We start from the raw sequence: 16,721 nt of genomic DNA, 5'->3' as shown, positions 1-16,721 counted from the left end.
TGTGTCACAGAAAGGGCAATAGCACTTCGCTTTAACAGGCTTGGCTGGCTGAACGGAACCCCTACGAGTCAGGGAAGACTCAACTGAGGAAGGTGACAGAGATGAGGATGTTCCAACTCCATGCAGGATAGCAACGGATCCCTTGCCAGCATGTGAGCTCTTAGATATCAACTCTGCATCGTAACTATGACACCAGGTCTCATAACGGAGCCAATTAGAGAGGTCAATGAGGTTAGGATTAGAACCAGGTTGACGAAACATATGGCGACGGAAGTCCGCTCTCTGCTCTGGGGGAAGCTTACTCAGAAGGCGTGCGACGTGGGAACCACAGCTCAACTCCAACTCCCCTTCATGTCCTAAAGTTCTCAACAAGCCGACTAGCGACTGGACTTGGAGAGCGAATTTCTGAAAGGCTGGGACATCTCCTCGTCTAACATCAGGACTATCAAGGACACTAGCTATCCTCCCCAAAGCTAACTGATGTGGCTGGCCGTACTTTTCACGAAGCGCTGACATAGTATCCGTGAAGGGAGTAGGGGAATTCAAGTAAGCATCAGCAATCATCTTAGCTTCCTCGAGCTTGAGGTGATCTACTAAGATCTGATACTTAAACAACTCAGTACCATCTGGGGGTAGAAGGTTCTCCAAGGATATGCGAAGACGAGTGAACTCACTAGGATCTGGACGAGTAAATTTAGGGATCGTAGGAGGGGGACCACGATACACGGACTCAGAGGAATAGAGTACAGGGCGCACCCTTGGCTCTGTCTGAGGAAGGGAAAGTGAGTGACTAGGATAGGCAGGCGCCGGCTGGTGTTGGGCATGCAAGGGCTTGGCCCTAGGGGTGAGCATCTCTCTAAGGTCCTGAGGAGTAGGAGGCGGAGGGAACTCACCAGCCTCTGGAACACTAGGCCGAGATGGGCGTAAACGAGTAGTGGTGAGCTCAAAGGGATACTGCTGAGACTCTGAGACCACAGGCCGATAAGAAGTAGCTGCATCGTACAAATCCAGATTACCTAACTGTCTAGTTAAGGCTATATCAGGCTCAGGCCAAGGTGGCGGAGGAAGATCAGGGAAAGGACCACCATCGACTCCAGGAGTTGACACACAGGGTTGCACTGAAGGATTAGACCACCACGGGTGCACTGGGGATGGCGGTTGGCCTCTGGCTTGGCCAAGGTCTGATCGAAAGGACTGCGCTGCTAGGACTAACTCGCGAACTTCTGCCTGAACTGCTCTCAACTCTCTCAGGTCCTCTCGGAAGGCTGCACGCTCTTGGCGCAGGTGCTGTAGCTCGCTGACGTGGGCAGAAACAACTGAATCAGCCGCTGAAGGCGAGGAATGAGGTGACTGAAGGCACACAGCAGGCTGAGTAGGCTGATGTCTGTATGACCGGCTCTGCGAGCCATCCGGATGGACACGGCCATCATTAGGAGGGGTAACACCTGGCTGAAAGGACAGGGACCAGGTTGAGACTGGCACCTCTGTAGGTCTGGGTCCACCTCTGGGAAACTGCACCTCATATTGGTCTAGGTAGGCTGGAGGACGAGTAAGTCGCTTAGGGCGTGCTCCAATGACATTCTCCTCATCAGAATCCATCATATCAGAAAGGAACACTCATCCGGCTCGAAGGACCACAATGTTTAGGAGACTTTGACTGTTTGGATCAGGTTTTAATTAGATGAGTGAACCCCTCTGGGTGCCTGTCAGAGCACAGTTTAATATAAGGATGAGGAGACAGTTGAGCAGGTTTAGATGATGTATTAATATAAGATCAATCCACAGAGGTATAGGTATGTCACAGGTAGGTATTACAAGCAGTAGAGGAATTAGTCTGGAAAACAAGAAACACCATAAAAGGATAGTGAATAACAAGGTTAAGCTGGGCATATACAATATTAAACATCCAAAGGCAGCTAAAGCATACTAAATCCTCATTAGTGACATTTATCCATAGAATATACAATTCAATAAAGGAAAATAAGGCATCACATTGTGAATTATAAACCATAAGCAACCATTTAAGATGATAAACATCACTCCATACAGTATATGAATAAGAGAGCAAGTCAGATTTACATCACTCATCTGGTATAAACAGCTCCAAATCTTGAATTATCATTCCAAAGGAATGATACATTTCCATCAAAACAAAAAAACAGTGATATACATATCAATAAAGAAGAATAATCACATATAGAACAGCGTCACTAATCTAAACTAAGAGAAACAATAACTGAGGGCATGTCTGGACATGCGTGCGTGAGGCAGTTATACATAACTAAACATTTCGATCTCTATATACTCTATAAACTCAAACATAAGACAAACATGCTTACTTGTAGGTCAATGACTAACACCTCAAGGTAACTTAAGCAGCAAATATCACAGGTAACAATGTCCCCTCAGCGATCGGCGCAACATAACTGTTCAGCAGGCAACAGCTACTTCACTCACGAGAGCGCTCAGTCCGAGAATGATTTTCGGTGTCAGAATAAAAGTCCTCTCTTAAAGGAGCCTCTCTTAAAGGAGCCTTTACAACAGCTGTACAACTTCAAACGGATTAGATAAAACAGTAAAATACAAATAAATAAATAATACAGTATACAAATGGAAAAAATAATAATACTAATACATAAAATCAAAGCTAACGGTCCTTACAAAGTAGGAAAGGCCTCATCAAACAAATATGTCTTAAAGGAGAACTCCGGTCAATTTTAACATTGAGCTCATTTTTTTGTAAATTTGGAGTGCTGTCAGTACAGAGAACAATGACAAAAATCGGTGTTGCCTACACCGTGTTATCCTCTTTTTAAAATTTGCACCCTGTTGACTTCAATGGGGCAGGTTTTAAACCTGCGTTTAGCCTGCTTTAACATCCTTGATTTGTCATTACAAGTGCACAGCCATGTGAGTGAGTTTATTTAGAGTGAACACGGGTGAATCTGACTGCAGTAGATGTGAAAGAAATGAATAAAAATGATAATAATTCAGCCAGCGAAAATACCTGTATTTACATCCTGTTTTCGGTCGAAGTCCAAAGTAGTCAATTGTCGAGTTCACGCGCGTGATCATAGGTACTAAACCTATGCGCGTGAACTCGACAATCGATTACTATGGACTTCGACCGAAAACAGGATGTAAATTTAACACCGATTTTTGTTGTTGTTCTCTGTACTGACAGCACTCCAAATGTACAAAAAAATGAGCTCAATGTTAAAATTGACCGGAGTTCTCCTTTAAGACGAGTTTTAAACATGGTTACAGAAGTAGAGGATCTGATAAACATTGGTAACCCATTCAAAGACTTTCATAAATAATATAATGACAGTAATAATTATAATTGTTATTTTAAGGGTTGAGAGTTTTTAACTCCCCTAGGGGAGGCTATTAGGGAAAGGTAATAAAAAAGCATAAAACTGACAAGGGGCTGTTTTTAAAAGGATGCCGATGCTTCAGTGTGCTTTTTGTGAGGAAACGGCTTATTGCTTAGTTGTTCATTAATTTTTAAATTGGCGGAAAAAATCACATTTAAGGGAATTACATTACAGAAATAGATATAGAAAATAATTTATGAAATCAGGTGAATTAAATAAAATTGATACAAATAGAAAGGGTTAACCATTAAGTATAAAAAAGCTCAAAAAGAAGTTGTGAATAAGAATGAATTAAAAGAGTAGTTGTTCACTCCAGAATAAAAAATTTCCTGATAATGTACGCACCCCCACGTCTTCAGTCGGAAAAAAATACGGTTTTTGAGAAAAACTATTTTTGAGGGTTTTTCTCCATATAGTGACTTCAATGGGGTCCAATGGGTTGAAGGTCCAAATTGCAGCTTTAAAGGGATACTCCACTTTTTTCGGAAATATGCTCATTTTACAACTCCCCCAGAGTTAAACAGTTGAGTTTTACCGTTTTAGAATCCATTCAGCCGAACTCCGGGTCTGACGGTACCACTTTTAGCATAGCTTAGCATAGATCATTGATTCAGACGAGTCCAGTAGCATTTCTTTCAAAATGACCAAAGAGTTTCAATATTTTTCCTATTTAAAACTTGACTCTTCTGTAGTTAAACCGTGTACTAAGATCGACGGAAAATGAAAAGTTGCGATTTTCTAAGCCTATATGGCTAGGAACTACTCTCATTCCGTCGTAATAATCAAGGAACTGTGTGGCTGTACCATGAGTGCAGCAGGCGTAGTGATATGACGCAGCGCCTGAAAATAGGTCTAATAGGTTAGACAAACTTAGTCCCGGTCACGTTGGAAGAAGTTACTGAGCTGGGGACTATTTTTAGGCGCTGCGTCATATCACTACGCCTGTTGCACCCATGGTACGGCCGCACAGTTCCTTGATTATTACGCCGGAATGAGAGTAGTTCCTAGCCATATAGGCTTAGAAAATCGCAACTTTTCATTTTCCGTCGATCTTAGTACACGGTTTAACTACAGAAGAGTCAAGTTTTAAATAGGAAAAATATTGAAACTCTTTGGTCATTTTGAAAGAAATGCTACTGGACTCGTCTGAATCAATGATCTATGCTAAGCTATGCTAAAAGTGGTACCGTCAGACCCGGAGTTCGGCTGAATGGATTCTAAAACGGTAAAACTCATCTGTTTAACTATGGGGGAGTTGTAAAATGAGCATATTTCCGAAAAAAGTGGAGTATCCCTTTAAAGTCTCTTCACGACCCCATTCGAGGATGAAGGGTCTTATCTAGCCAAACCATCGGCCGTTTTATAAAAAAAAAAGAAACATTTATATACTTTAACCTAGAGCTGGGCGATTTTTTTTTTTTTTTTTTTTTTATAAATTTTTTTTTTGGTCTGTTGCGATAGTCACTGTGTCAAATTACACGATTTTGACTCCTAAAAATCTTGTCATGTCGTGGACAAGAAACATGTCAGACTACACGTTGTTTTCCGACCAGTCATCGTGAGCCGTCTCACACACTCATTCACTCGCGCGCGCGCACACACACACTCTCTCTCTCTCTCTCTCTCTCTCTCTCTCTCTCTCTCTCTCACACACACACACACACACACACACTCACTCACTCGCGCGCCGTCGTCGTGGAGGACCGTTAAAAAATTAAACATGCTAGTCTTTTTGTCGTGATGTCGTGAAGCATCGAGGGCTGCGCCGCAGGGAGCGTGCTACGGAAACCCTGAAGGAAGATTTGGCGAATGCAAAATGTATGTATTGTACGCTATACTGAAGAGGGGGAGAAAAAAAAAATCACAAAAATCTATTTTTTGAAAATATGAATCGATTTTTAAATCAAATCGATTTTTTTCCCAGCCCTACTTTAACCACAAATGCTCGTCTTGCACTAGTTGTGATGCGCCACACATTACGTTATCAGGTTGAAAGGTCACTCGTAACGTAGGCGGAAGTACCGACCCAGTGTTTACAAAGGTAACGTGCAAAGTCAAATGCCATTTACAAAAAAAAAAACAATTTTGAAGTTGGAGGAGAAAATGAGATGGAGTTTTTCACCCTACCCTACATCTTTTAACCAGAACACGTGTGACCTTTGAGCGTGATTACGTCATATGTGGGGCATCGCAGAACTGGTGCAAGATGAACATTTGTTGGTTAAAAAATATAAATGTTAATTATTTTTATAAAATGTCTATGGTTTGGCTAGATAATACTCTTATTACTCGTCTGGGATCGTGTCGAGACTTTGAAGCTGCACTGAAACTCACATTTGGACCTTCAACCCGTTGGAACCCATTGAAGTCCATTATATGGAAATATATCCTCAAAAACCTTAATTTCTTTTCGACTGACGAAAGAAAGACATAAACATCTTGGATGACGTGTGGGAGAGTAAATTATCAGGAAATTTTCATTCTGAAGTGAACTAATCCTTTAAATGCATCTGTTGTTTAAAGTAATATATGTTCTACACCTTTTCAGCTGCACTGTTGCTATTTCTGGCCGGCTGTACAAGCTCTGATGTTCCCACGATTGAGAAGACTGTTCAACGGGGAGCGACCGTGAACGAACCCGTTTTAAACGTTTCTACACTGGATAAGCATGACCAGCTGATGGCGTTCCATGGAGGAGAATTAAGGGCTCAATATTTCTGCTATAATGGAATATGTAACAACAACCCAGAATTGGTGTGCCAATTTCAAGTTTCCTCAGAGTATTTGTGTCTCATCATCCCGAATGTCAACGTCAGTAACTCTGGCACATACACAGTCGTTCACAATGGATTAGAGGATGTCCTGAACTTGAAGCTTAATGTTGAAGGTCAGTATGTTACAGTAATATTGTGAGTCAAAACTGATGTGTGTCATTCCTGCACTTGTAACATGTTGGTCAATAGTTGTGTCCTTCATTTTTACATTGGGTGACGACTAAACTAAAAGGTTTTTGATATCCTTTACAGAGGTTCAACAACGGTCAGTCTCACCCCCGGTAACTGCAGGACCTGTAGTTCAGCTCGTTAGCCTCTTCTTGGTCATTTGTTCAATCTACTAGGTAAGTTTCATGGTATTCATGTTGGGACATGTACTTAGGATTATTATTATTATATATTTTTTTTAACTATGCACAAATAAATTCAATCAAAATCAGTTTACACATCAATCACCCTTGAAAGATCTTGGACTGAATGTGGTAACACACTGTATTAACTGTGGTATTTTAGCATAATTATTTTATATTCACACTGGTGTAAATTAAGGCACTAAATAATCAAGTTGGATTTGAACTGTTCTCGAAACACAGTCAAGGTGTCAAGTGTTTTCATTTTTTAGGCTTTTTACTAGTGCAATTTATTATTACCATATTTGTAGGACAAAAGCAATGGTTTGAGATATTTCTGCATGTCACCTTTTACATTTTCAGTTTCATTAATTGTGTTAAATTGAGGAAAGCCTATAACAGGCTTTTAAATGACCCGGTTCGTTGTAATAACAAGCCCATCATGCTAGTGTGTGTTACATCGCTTTTCCTAGGCAATAAATGTGTAGTAAAGACTTTAAGGTATCTAGATATAAATTGAGATTCAAAAATAATTCTACCTTGCAAACTATTCACTGGAGTAAAATGTGTGAGAACTATAAATACCTTTTATTTATTTATATATATATATATATATATATATATATATATATATATATATATATATATATATATATATATATATATATATATATATATATATATATATATATATATAACCAAACCACACATGTTCTTACCACAATAAAATGTTGTTGAGGCGAACTGCAGTTAAATTTATTTTTAGCATTAAAAAGTTTACAATTCACTGTAGGTTTACATTCTGTAATTGTGGTTTTGTTTTGTTTTACAGAAGTTCTGCTTTCAGAGGACAGAAACGACTTCGATATAACACTCTTACACTAAGCATTAAGTGAAATGATGCTCGTCCGGACCATTCTCATCAAGATCCACAACTACAAGATGCACAGGAAAATGAGAAATAAGAGATGAGGGATAAAAGCTGGACCTTTCAAATGCTGTATTTAATCAGTAGGTTGTATTCATGTAGCAAATAGATTTATTTATAAATATACACACATTTATCTATTTAAGTGGCTCTTGAAAAATAACCACATGTCTACCAAAATCTACAGGCGCGTAGTGTTTCTTTACAAAGGGATATCTCCGATTAATGTCCCGACAGCAGAATACAGCATTTATTATTCTCTCTCTTTCTCCTTCAGCTGCTCCCTTATACACTTACACTTATGTATAATCATATATTTATTTTTGCCTGAAAATTTGCACTTCTATTTCATAACCTGAAATAAGCTGAATGAAATGACTTCTCACTTTTTAGAACTTATCAAATTAAGCACACTTCATCTCATTTTATTTAATTTTCTTTTTTTATTTCGAACATAATGCATTTAGACCAAAGATTGAAACCTAAATGCATACATTATCATTTCCATGTTACAGCATACTATATACACAATATAATTTGAAGTTGAAACTAAATTCTCCTAAAACATTTCTTCAGACTCTAAAGTCTGGTTGGATGAACCACATTTGAAGTTCTTGTAGAATAGTTGATATGCCTCTGCAAGTCAGTTTATTTCATGTGCCAAGTTGCAATAATGCTGATCATTAACCGTTAGCAATCTTTAGTCTACAACAAAACTACATTCAATATAAACTACAAATCTGCCTATAAGTGCCTGAAAGCTGTGTGTGGCCATTGCTCAGGTGTTCTCAAATATTCTGTGGTGATATGACCCTTTTAAAGTCAAATCTCCTTTTTTCTATATTATTATTAAAAACAATTGTAGTATTTTTTTCACAAAAACATTTAAAAAACTGTTACAACCTACAGTTTCATATCAAGAGAGGTGTGTCTTAAATTTGGTGCTGCTTTGTAAAATATAAGCCTTACTTTCCTACCCAAACAAAGTGTGAAAACCATTAAAGTATTGAATGTATTTTAAGTATTTGATTGTAAAAATTGTTTCTATGCCACTTTTTTCACTGCAGTACATGTACTATGTGCACATAATAAACTGCTTATTTATAAAACCTTTCTTTATTTGTACACTTTAACTTGCTGTGTATTTTATATTTTGTAATATTTTACAATAAAGGTCAGACTGGAAGAATCCTATATAATATTATGATTGATATTATAATGATTTATTTTGTGCATAAAGAAGAGATTAGTAGAAGTGACTGTGAGAATGGCGATATGCATCGCTTAAAATAAGAATACACTGATCACGTGATTTCGCACAGATTTGTGTCGTCATCATCATCATCACACGGAAGATCGATCTCATCTTCGGGCTGTACAACATCTTATATGATCAACTAGAAAGACGACAGTGGCAATCCCCACCAGACCAGACAGAATCAGTCTGACCAGAGCCTCTGCCTCACCACCACAACTCCCCACAGAGTCTGGAGATTCAGGAGAAACACACACAGGCAGGGTGTTATTCATAAACCTAACTCTACACACAAGTCTGTCTTTGTGGAAACACAAGCAAATGTCATTGTGTCAAAAAGCTGATTGACCTTGATGATTAGGGTAGAACTCGTGTGTTTGTGGACGGGTGGTGCTGTTGCTCGCCTGTGATTCCTGTGATGTTCCTGGTGGACAGATATAGTTTGTAAGGTTAAAGTTATTTGAGTGTTTTAAAAGTGCTGTCAGTTTGCAGTCTGTCACCTCGTCCTTACTATTAGTGATGATTAGTGACGCTTTCGAAACACTGCTTAATGAAGAAACTGATATTTTGTTTCGATTCAGTGATTCGGAGCTTCAATCTCGCCAAGTCAGGTGATTTCAGCAAACGAGGCTTTGTTACTTCATAATGTTTCGAACCATTTTAAAATTCTGAAGGTTTCATATCGTAGATTCATTTGTTGTATCATTTTGATTAATTTTAATACTTACAAAAAAGAAAGTCATTGAGCCCTGACTAATAATAACAGAAAATAAAGGACTACAAATTGATTATTTAATATATAAACATATTGAATGGGATTTAATTATGTGTATATTACATTTAATAGCATTTGCAATTACTCATCATTACATGTTTGTACTGAGTTTTCGTTGCATTTACATTGGTTTGACCAGCAGGTGCCGCCAGTTTCGAAACAGTGATGTTCAGCTTCAGAGCTTTGAAAAACCCTCGTTTTCCCATCACTAGTCCTCCTAACTAGGTGCAATCCGTCAAGTTTGCATGTTATTAGTATTTTTTTCTGTCCCCATTGAAAGCCAGACAAATCACAACTAGATATTAAATGTTTAATGTTGAAATAATCAGGAAATTACCTTTATTGAAGTTTTTTTTTCTTCACTTTGTATATTTAACTTATGTTTCTAGTCTTATTGTGATTCACCAGTGCAAGCTGTTTCAAAGAAAATGTTGTACACTTAGTGCCCTGAACCCCTCCTGACTTGAATATCAGTAATCATGACGCCAATTTCAGATGATATTTGTATGTTCATTACAAAAAGACAGATATAAACAGAGACATACCTGTAGATTGGTGCACACTAACTCCTGTAGATGTGTGTACAGTAACTCCTGTAGATGTGTGTACAGTAACTCCTGTAGATGTGTGTACAGTAACTGCTGTAGATGTGTGTACAGTAACTCCTGAGCTACTGCTGATGGCAGGAACAGTGACTGGTGCTTTAGGACGAGAAGAAACATGTACATCACCAATTTTACCATGACACATATATCATGAGACCATTTGAGATCCTGTCCTATATTAGCAGTTATTATCCTGAATGCTTTGATCCCATATTATTAGTTATTTTTCCATATTGACTGCAGTTGTAACTTACCATAAACTTCCACTTCATATCTCTGCATGTTTACTGCTTTATACAGTCCAGATTCATTAGTCCGGATGTCTGAGATGGTTAAAATGCCTGTGTCTCGGTCTAGCTGTACTCTGCCAGTGAGTCTCTTGTCATAATGTGTGTAAATTTTCCCTTGATACATCTGTGCAACACGAGTAATTTGTCTGTCGCTTTCAAACGTCCACAGTATCTGAACGTCTCCGTTTAGATCATGAAGTCCCGGATGCAGATTGAGGAAACCTCCCTCCTTCACTTTAACTGTTTCAATGTCATCAATCTCTCCACACACTGAAACAATATGAGAACAGGTTAAATATACAGGTAAACAATCAGATGAATAGCCTAATGAGATCTGTTACTTCCAACAAATGGGTAACATTATAAGAAAAAATCTTGATCGTTAGAATGCCACATCTGTAAAAAACAATAAACATTCTGTTAATTTTAAGTGTAATTTACATTTATGTTTAGAAAGTGAAAGCTAGAGAAGATTGAGAGAAAGTTGTTGTTTTTTTGGTGACTGTCAGTGCATTGGTTTAAGGGTGTAAAATACAACAGAGAAGCTCAATAAGATCTGATACTAAGGATTTTAAACAAAAAAATTCAAACAATACAATGTGTAATGCTGTGAGAAATATATTTACTTTTCTGTACATTTTTCCATGCATAATATACTTTACGTATCTCAGATAACCCTGCCTCTAAACAGTCAGTAAACTGTAAAAAATGATCACTCTAAAAATGCTGGGTTGTTTTAACCCAACTTTGGGTCGAATATGGACAAACCCAAATGTTGGGTTAAAAATGTAATGTAAAAATTTAACCCTACAGCTGGGTTTGTCCATGTTTGACCCAAAGTTGAGTTAAAAAAAACAAACTGCACTTTTTAGAGTGTAAGTTATGACAAAATATGATTTTACATTGCTTTAACCCAGCAAAATAAGTCATGCAATTTTCTTCTTTTTTTTTTTTTTTTGTCATACAAGATTCAACTGATTTTTAAGTCAGTTTAATGTAATTTAAGTTGAAATGACCTAAACATCCAAGTTGATTGTACTTAAATTTAAGGCAGCAACTTTTACAGTGTAAAAATAGCTAAATAATTGCTTTACACATCAGATGGCTGTTTCGCTCTAAGTGGACAGTTCTTGGCAATAAACTGAATTGTGGACCAGAGCTTCTGCTGTCTAGTCGTATAGACTAAGCTGAAAGTGAGATCACAATACATATTTATTGCAGCATTGCAACACTAGCAGAAGTTTGTGGTTTGACTGAAAGCGATCTGAAGAGTGGAAAAGGAAGTTGGTCATTTTAAGGTGTTAAAACAATTATGGTTGGAAATGACCTGCGACTAACCAGAAAGTATTTCTTTGAAATTGAATTATGGCATGACACATGACACACATAAAAATATGATATAATTCTGGCATTCTGAGCTTTCTGTTAATATCAGCTAAGCTCAATGTCACAGCAAGTCATATCAGATGTTTGCGCGCTTGTACTCCTGTGCCAATATGAGATGAACTGCAACTTTTTGTTTTATCATTTAATGTGAGAATAGTTTTCTTGAAAAAAATAAGTTTATTGAAAACCATTCACAGCATACACCATCAGTTAATAAATATGTTCCAATAAGCTACTAGATGCAAAAACAAAATTAGAATATTATTATAAAATAAAATAAAAACAGCTTACCCTGTTGCACAGCGATGAAACCCAAGACAAGAGCCAGAATACTGATGGACATTTTCAAGGAGAATCAAATATTCAGCGCTGCGAGTGGAGCTCAAGTGATGAACTTTATGTAAAGATATTCTCTCGATCATCAAGAGGAAGTGAGCTCTGTCTTGCAGTCATTAGATGGTACAGGTGTTTTTCTGAAACCTTACTCCCAAAATCCTGTCCCAGTATCAAATAACATCCAATTCTGCACCAATGGCCATCGAGATATTGAGACAAGACCCTCACCAAGACTGACGGATGTTAAGAGTCCAGATTCACAGTCCTGATGTCTGTGATGGTTAAAACTTCCATTTCTTGGTCCAAGTCATAATGCATGTAAATTGTCCCTTGATGCATCTGTGCGTCACAAGTACTTTGTCTGCTGCATATAAAAGTCCACCGTATCTGAAAATCATTGATCATCGACTGCAGAATGCAGATTGAGGAAACATCTCTCATCACTTTAACTGTTGCAGCCTCATTCACACCTCTCCACCCACTGACACAGGTTACATAAGAAAACAAACCCTGGTTATAGCCAGTTATCGTACAGTAAACAAATCATATGAGAAAGAACCAAAAGTTTTAGACGTAATGGTCAAGTGAATCACAACTATCAACTCGTCAACTAGTTTTCAGGTTTTAAATTGAACATCTAATGGCAACTAAACACACTACCAGAATTGTTCGGTTTTCAATTATATAAACCATGTTTTTCTCACTGCAAGTGGACCTTTATTTAATGTAGTCTGGGTTTTATATGTGTGTGTGTGTGTGTGTGTGTGTGTGTGTGTGTGTGTGTGTGTGTGTGAGAGAGAGAGAGTTCATGTATACACTGTAAAAAGTGAACAGTTGGATCAACTTAAAAAAATTACTTCAATTGGTAACACCTAAAGAAATTAAGTTTTCTCAACTTAAATTATCACGTTTTATCAACTTCATTTCACTAGGTTAATCACACTTATATTATTTGAGTTCATTCAATCCTATTATTTACATTAGTCTAACTTAATTTCTAATACAGTTGGATCAACTTAAAAAAATTACTTCAATTGGTAACACTTAAAAAATTATGTTTCCTCAACTTAATTAATTATATTTTCTCAACTTAATTTCACTAGGTCAATCACACAAGACTCAAATTGCTTTAGAGATATTTATTACCATTAATTCATGTATACGCTAACAGTGTTTTCCATATTACAAATTTTGGCACAACAAATATGAACAGTTTGTAATGATTTCTCAATGAAATTTCATTTACTGACACACTTTACATCCATAACAGTCTTTTTGCAAAGTTGTCTTTGCAATGCATATATTTATAAAAAGATATATAATATAAAATAAAAATATAAAAAGTGGTTATGCCCTTTATAATAGGATTAGTTCACCCCAAAATGAAAATTTCCTAATAATTTACTCACCCCAATGCCATCCAAGATATCCATGTCTTTCTTTCCTCAGTGGGAGAGAAATTATGTTTTTTGAGGAAAACATTTCTGGATTTTTCTTCTAACAACGGACTTCATTGGTGACCATCGTATTTAAGTCCAAATCAATGCAGTTTCAAAAGTCTTTGAAGTGTTTAAACGGGCTGTACGCGATCACAGCTGAAGAAGAGGTTGTTATCTAGGAAATTTTCATTTTGGGGTGAACCAATCCTTTAAATGAGCCACCTAAAAACAATTAAAGGGATAGTTCACTCAAAAATGGTTCAAGTTGTTCCAAACCTGTATGAGTTTCTTTCTTCTGCTGAACACAAAAGAAGATGTGTTGAAAAATGTTGGTAACCAGACAGTTGACCATACCCATTGACTTCCAGCAGGAAAAAAAACAGACTGAAAGTCAATGGGTACGGTCAACTGTCTGGTTACCAACATTTTTCAACACATCTTCTTTTGTGTTCAGCAGAAGAAAGAAACTCATACAGGTTTGGAACAACTTGAACCATTAAGTGTATTTAGAAGTGCTTTAGAACAGCTTACAGGTAATGCACTAAACTGAGCCATGTTTTTATACCCTTTCACCAATGTAAAGGGAACCAATCACCTACAGATTCGAACAACTACACATTCATACTAGACATATGACTGAACAAATGGATAGCCTCACAAACATAAGAACACATGAAACAAACTAAAACAGAGACATTCTTTCAAACACATATGCACATTCAAACATTACTGCGAGTTCACTGTAGTCTCCTGAAAAGACTTTGAACTTTGGGTGACATCTTGTGCTGATCGAGCTGCAAGAGAACTTTCTGGAATACCTCGAATGTAAAGCGAAGTGGTTTTGGATAAGCCAGATTGATGATGTATATCATCCCGAGAAGCAAGGCACAAGCTGATGTGAACGAAGGCAGTTCATTCAAAACTTTAACACCCTCGATGACGACACCTATGTCAGCCGGTGGTTAGTGATGTTCTCCACCCTCCTTCCGAATAACATACACCGCCATGGTGAGCTGCTCCATCTCACCCTCACAATCATCTTGTTGGTTCTCCTAAAGTAGTGTACATATTTTTTTTTTTACATTTTTCGTTCATAACTACAAAACACAAATTTGTACTTTCTGAAAAATTAAATAAAAATAGAATATGCGGACTTTCAACTCACAAGGCACTCCTTGATAAGATCTTGCGGATTTTCCCCCAGGAAAACGATTAGGGCCTTCAGGACACACTCTCTTTTCACGTGAATGTTTTCAGTCTGTGAAAAAGCAATTGATAAAAAAATTATTTTTCTTATTTTAAAAATTCAGAGTAATCTGTAATAGAGAATAGAGAAAAGTCCTCTGTGATTCATATTATGCAAGTCAATGGCTACAGTCACTTTGAGAGTCAAAAATAATAATTCTTGCATAGACCGATCGTTTCGCTTCATAAAACCTCAATGAATTGTCAGGACCCACAGGTATTAATTTTGTTTTGCCTGTTTTACTTTTTTTTTTTTTTTTACTCTTTTTGACTTACATTAAATGAATCACAATGGACCACAGTTTCAGGTAAAAAAAAAAAAAAAACTTCTTTACGGTTCTACTGAAGAAAAAAAAGTCACCTACATCTTGGATAGTAAATTAACAGCATTTGTTTATTTTATGAGTGAACTATCACTTTTAAATTGTCCATTTTGATTGGGTGGTGATGACCATTTCAAATTTCTATGCTATAAAACAAGTATTTAACAATTAAATGTTACTGTTAAACATACTGTGACTAAAATAAGATTGTGTAGTTGATATTAATTTAAAACACAGACGTACCCGATCCAAAATGTGAAAAATTGCGACAGTCTTCTCACGGGTTGCTCCTCCTTTGGAACGTATTACTCCGATTAGTTGACTCATGTATACATCTAACTGTGCAAAGAACGTGTCTTCCAGTGGAACCGCCGTAAGTCTATGGAACTCTGCACTGATCTGAAATCAGAAAAAAACAACAACAAAAAAACACTGTCAACAACAGTCTCAAACTGCACATGCAAAATTGTATTATATCAACTCAAATAATGTATTTAGCCAGTAAAACTAGAACTTTAACTTATTTTTTCAATTACCTCGTAATGTCTGAAAAGCGCAGGCCACCTCGCCCTGAAATCCCTGACACTGAGCTCCTGGTTCACTACCTCCTGCCATCTGTAAGCAAACGTAAATATTTTATAACACAAACTCCTTTCAATGCAAGTCTGACACAAGAAAAACTGACACAAACACTGTTTAAATTTGGTATTGTTCATATTAAATCAGCTAGTACTTGTGCACCTTTTACATGCACAATACTGTATGTCACGTCATGTACCGTAATCATTTTGAGCTTCAAAATTGGTTTACACTGTATGTACTAACAAAAGAGATATTTTTCTGAAAACCAAATAAGGCACATGCATTCAGAATGTCATAAGGGTGAGTTAATGCAAATTTTAGTTGGAAAATTCTTAATGAGGATAAAATGCAAGTCAATAACATTAGATGTAATTTACTCAAACATATCCAACATTAGTAATTAATATTATCTATTATAGAATAAATTACTTAAAATAATAGAAATTACTTACCATGTAACGTTATAGCAAAGTGTCCTCCTTAAATATTAAAAAAGCTTTCGGTTCTAAGGGGAGTAAAATTTTGTAAGTTAGTATTTAAGTGGTAGAAAATGGTTTGCTACAAGTCAAGTAATTAATTAATTAATTGTGAAAATACTAACGTTACTATTTCTACAAATAGAAATCATAATTTTCTACTAAAGAAAACCCTGACATTTTTTCCTGGATGAAGCTAGCACAGAAGCACAATGAGTGCGTCTCAATCCGCTCCCTAGTTCAGTAACTTAGTCAGGGCACTGATCAGGGAATCAGGCAATGGGCTGACTCCCTGATCAGTGCCCTGATTGCTTAACTAGGGAGCTGATTGAGACGCACTCAATGACTTTAATCATCATCATATTTCTGGGCGAAAAAATTTATCGATGAATAAATCAGAGCTAGCAAACGTTTTCAAAGACAAATAAAAGAACAGACAAACATTACTTAAAAAGCATACTCAATATTTTACTGCAGGAAATCAAATTCAAGCATTTTATCCCACTCCCCGAGCACTTCCCGCCCAAAGCATTTCCAATATCTCGCGCGGCACAGACGGTTAAGGAGGCATCAATTTAAA

General features: G+C 37.0%; 1 protein-coding gene and 1 long non-coding RNA gene across 3 annotated transcripts; both read right to left on the bottom strand.

The window, feature by feature from the left end:
* Positions 1-7,839: 7,839 nt before the first annotated feature.
* On the bottom strand, positions 7,840-12,559 carry LOC308702980 (uncharacterized protein). Of its 2 annotated transcripts, XM_081386179.1 has the most exons (5): positions 12,032-12,542; positions 10,319-10,624; positions 10,005-10,160; positions 9,034-9,108; positions 7,840-8,916 (listed from the first exon to the last, which is right to left on the bottom strand). In XM_081386179.1, the coding sequence occupies exons 1-5, from the start codon at positions 12,081-12,083 to the stop codon at positions 8,792-8,794; spliced, it is 714 nt and encodes a 237-aa protein (XP_081242305.1). In that variant the 5' UTR covers positions 12,084-12,542; the 3' UTR covers positions 7,840-8,791. The 2 variants fall into 2 exon arrangements, with proteins under 2 accessions (XP_081242305.1, XP_081242306.1); XM_081386180.1 differs by lacking the exon at positions 9,034-9,108 and having other exon boundaries at positions 7,879-8,916; positions 12,032-12,559.
* Positions 12,560-13,367: 808 nt separating this feature from the next.
* Positions 13,368-16,258, bottom strand: LOC308702941. Its single transcript, XR_014031662.1, has 5 exons — positions 16,118-16,258; positions 15,620-15,698; positions 15,327-15,482; positions 14,681-14,773; positions 13,368-14,567 (listed from the first exon to the last, which is right to left on the bottom strand). It is a non-coding gene; the product is annotated as an uncharacterized lncRNA (long non-coding RNA).
* Between the last annotated feature and the right edge of the window lie 463 nt (positions 16,259-16,721).

Source organism: Scardinius erythrophthalmus (genome assembly GCF_964197995.2).
Source record: "Scardinius erythrophthalmus genome assembly, chromosome: 15".
Classification (NCBI taxonomy): domain Eukaryota; kingdom Metazoa; phylum Chordata; class Actinopteri; order Cypriniformes; family Leuciscidae; genus Scardinius; species Scardinius erythrophthalmus.
This window is presented reverse-complemented; position numbering and strand designations above follow the sequence as displayed.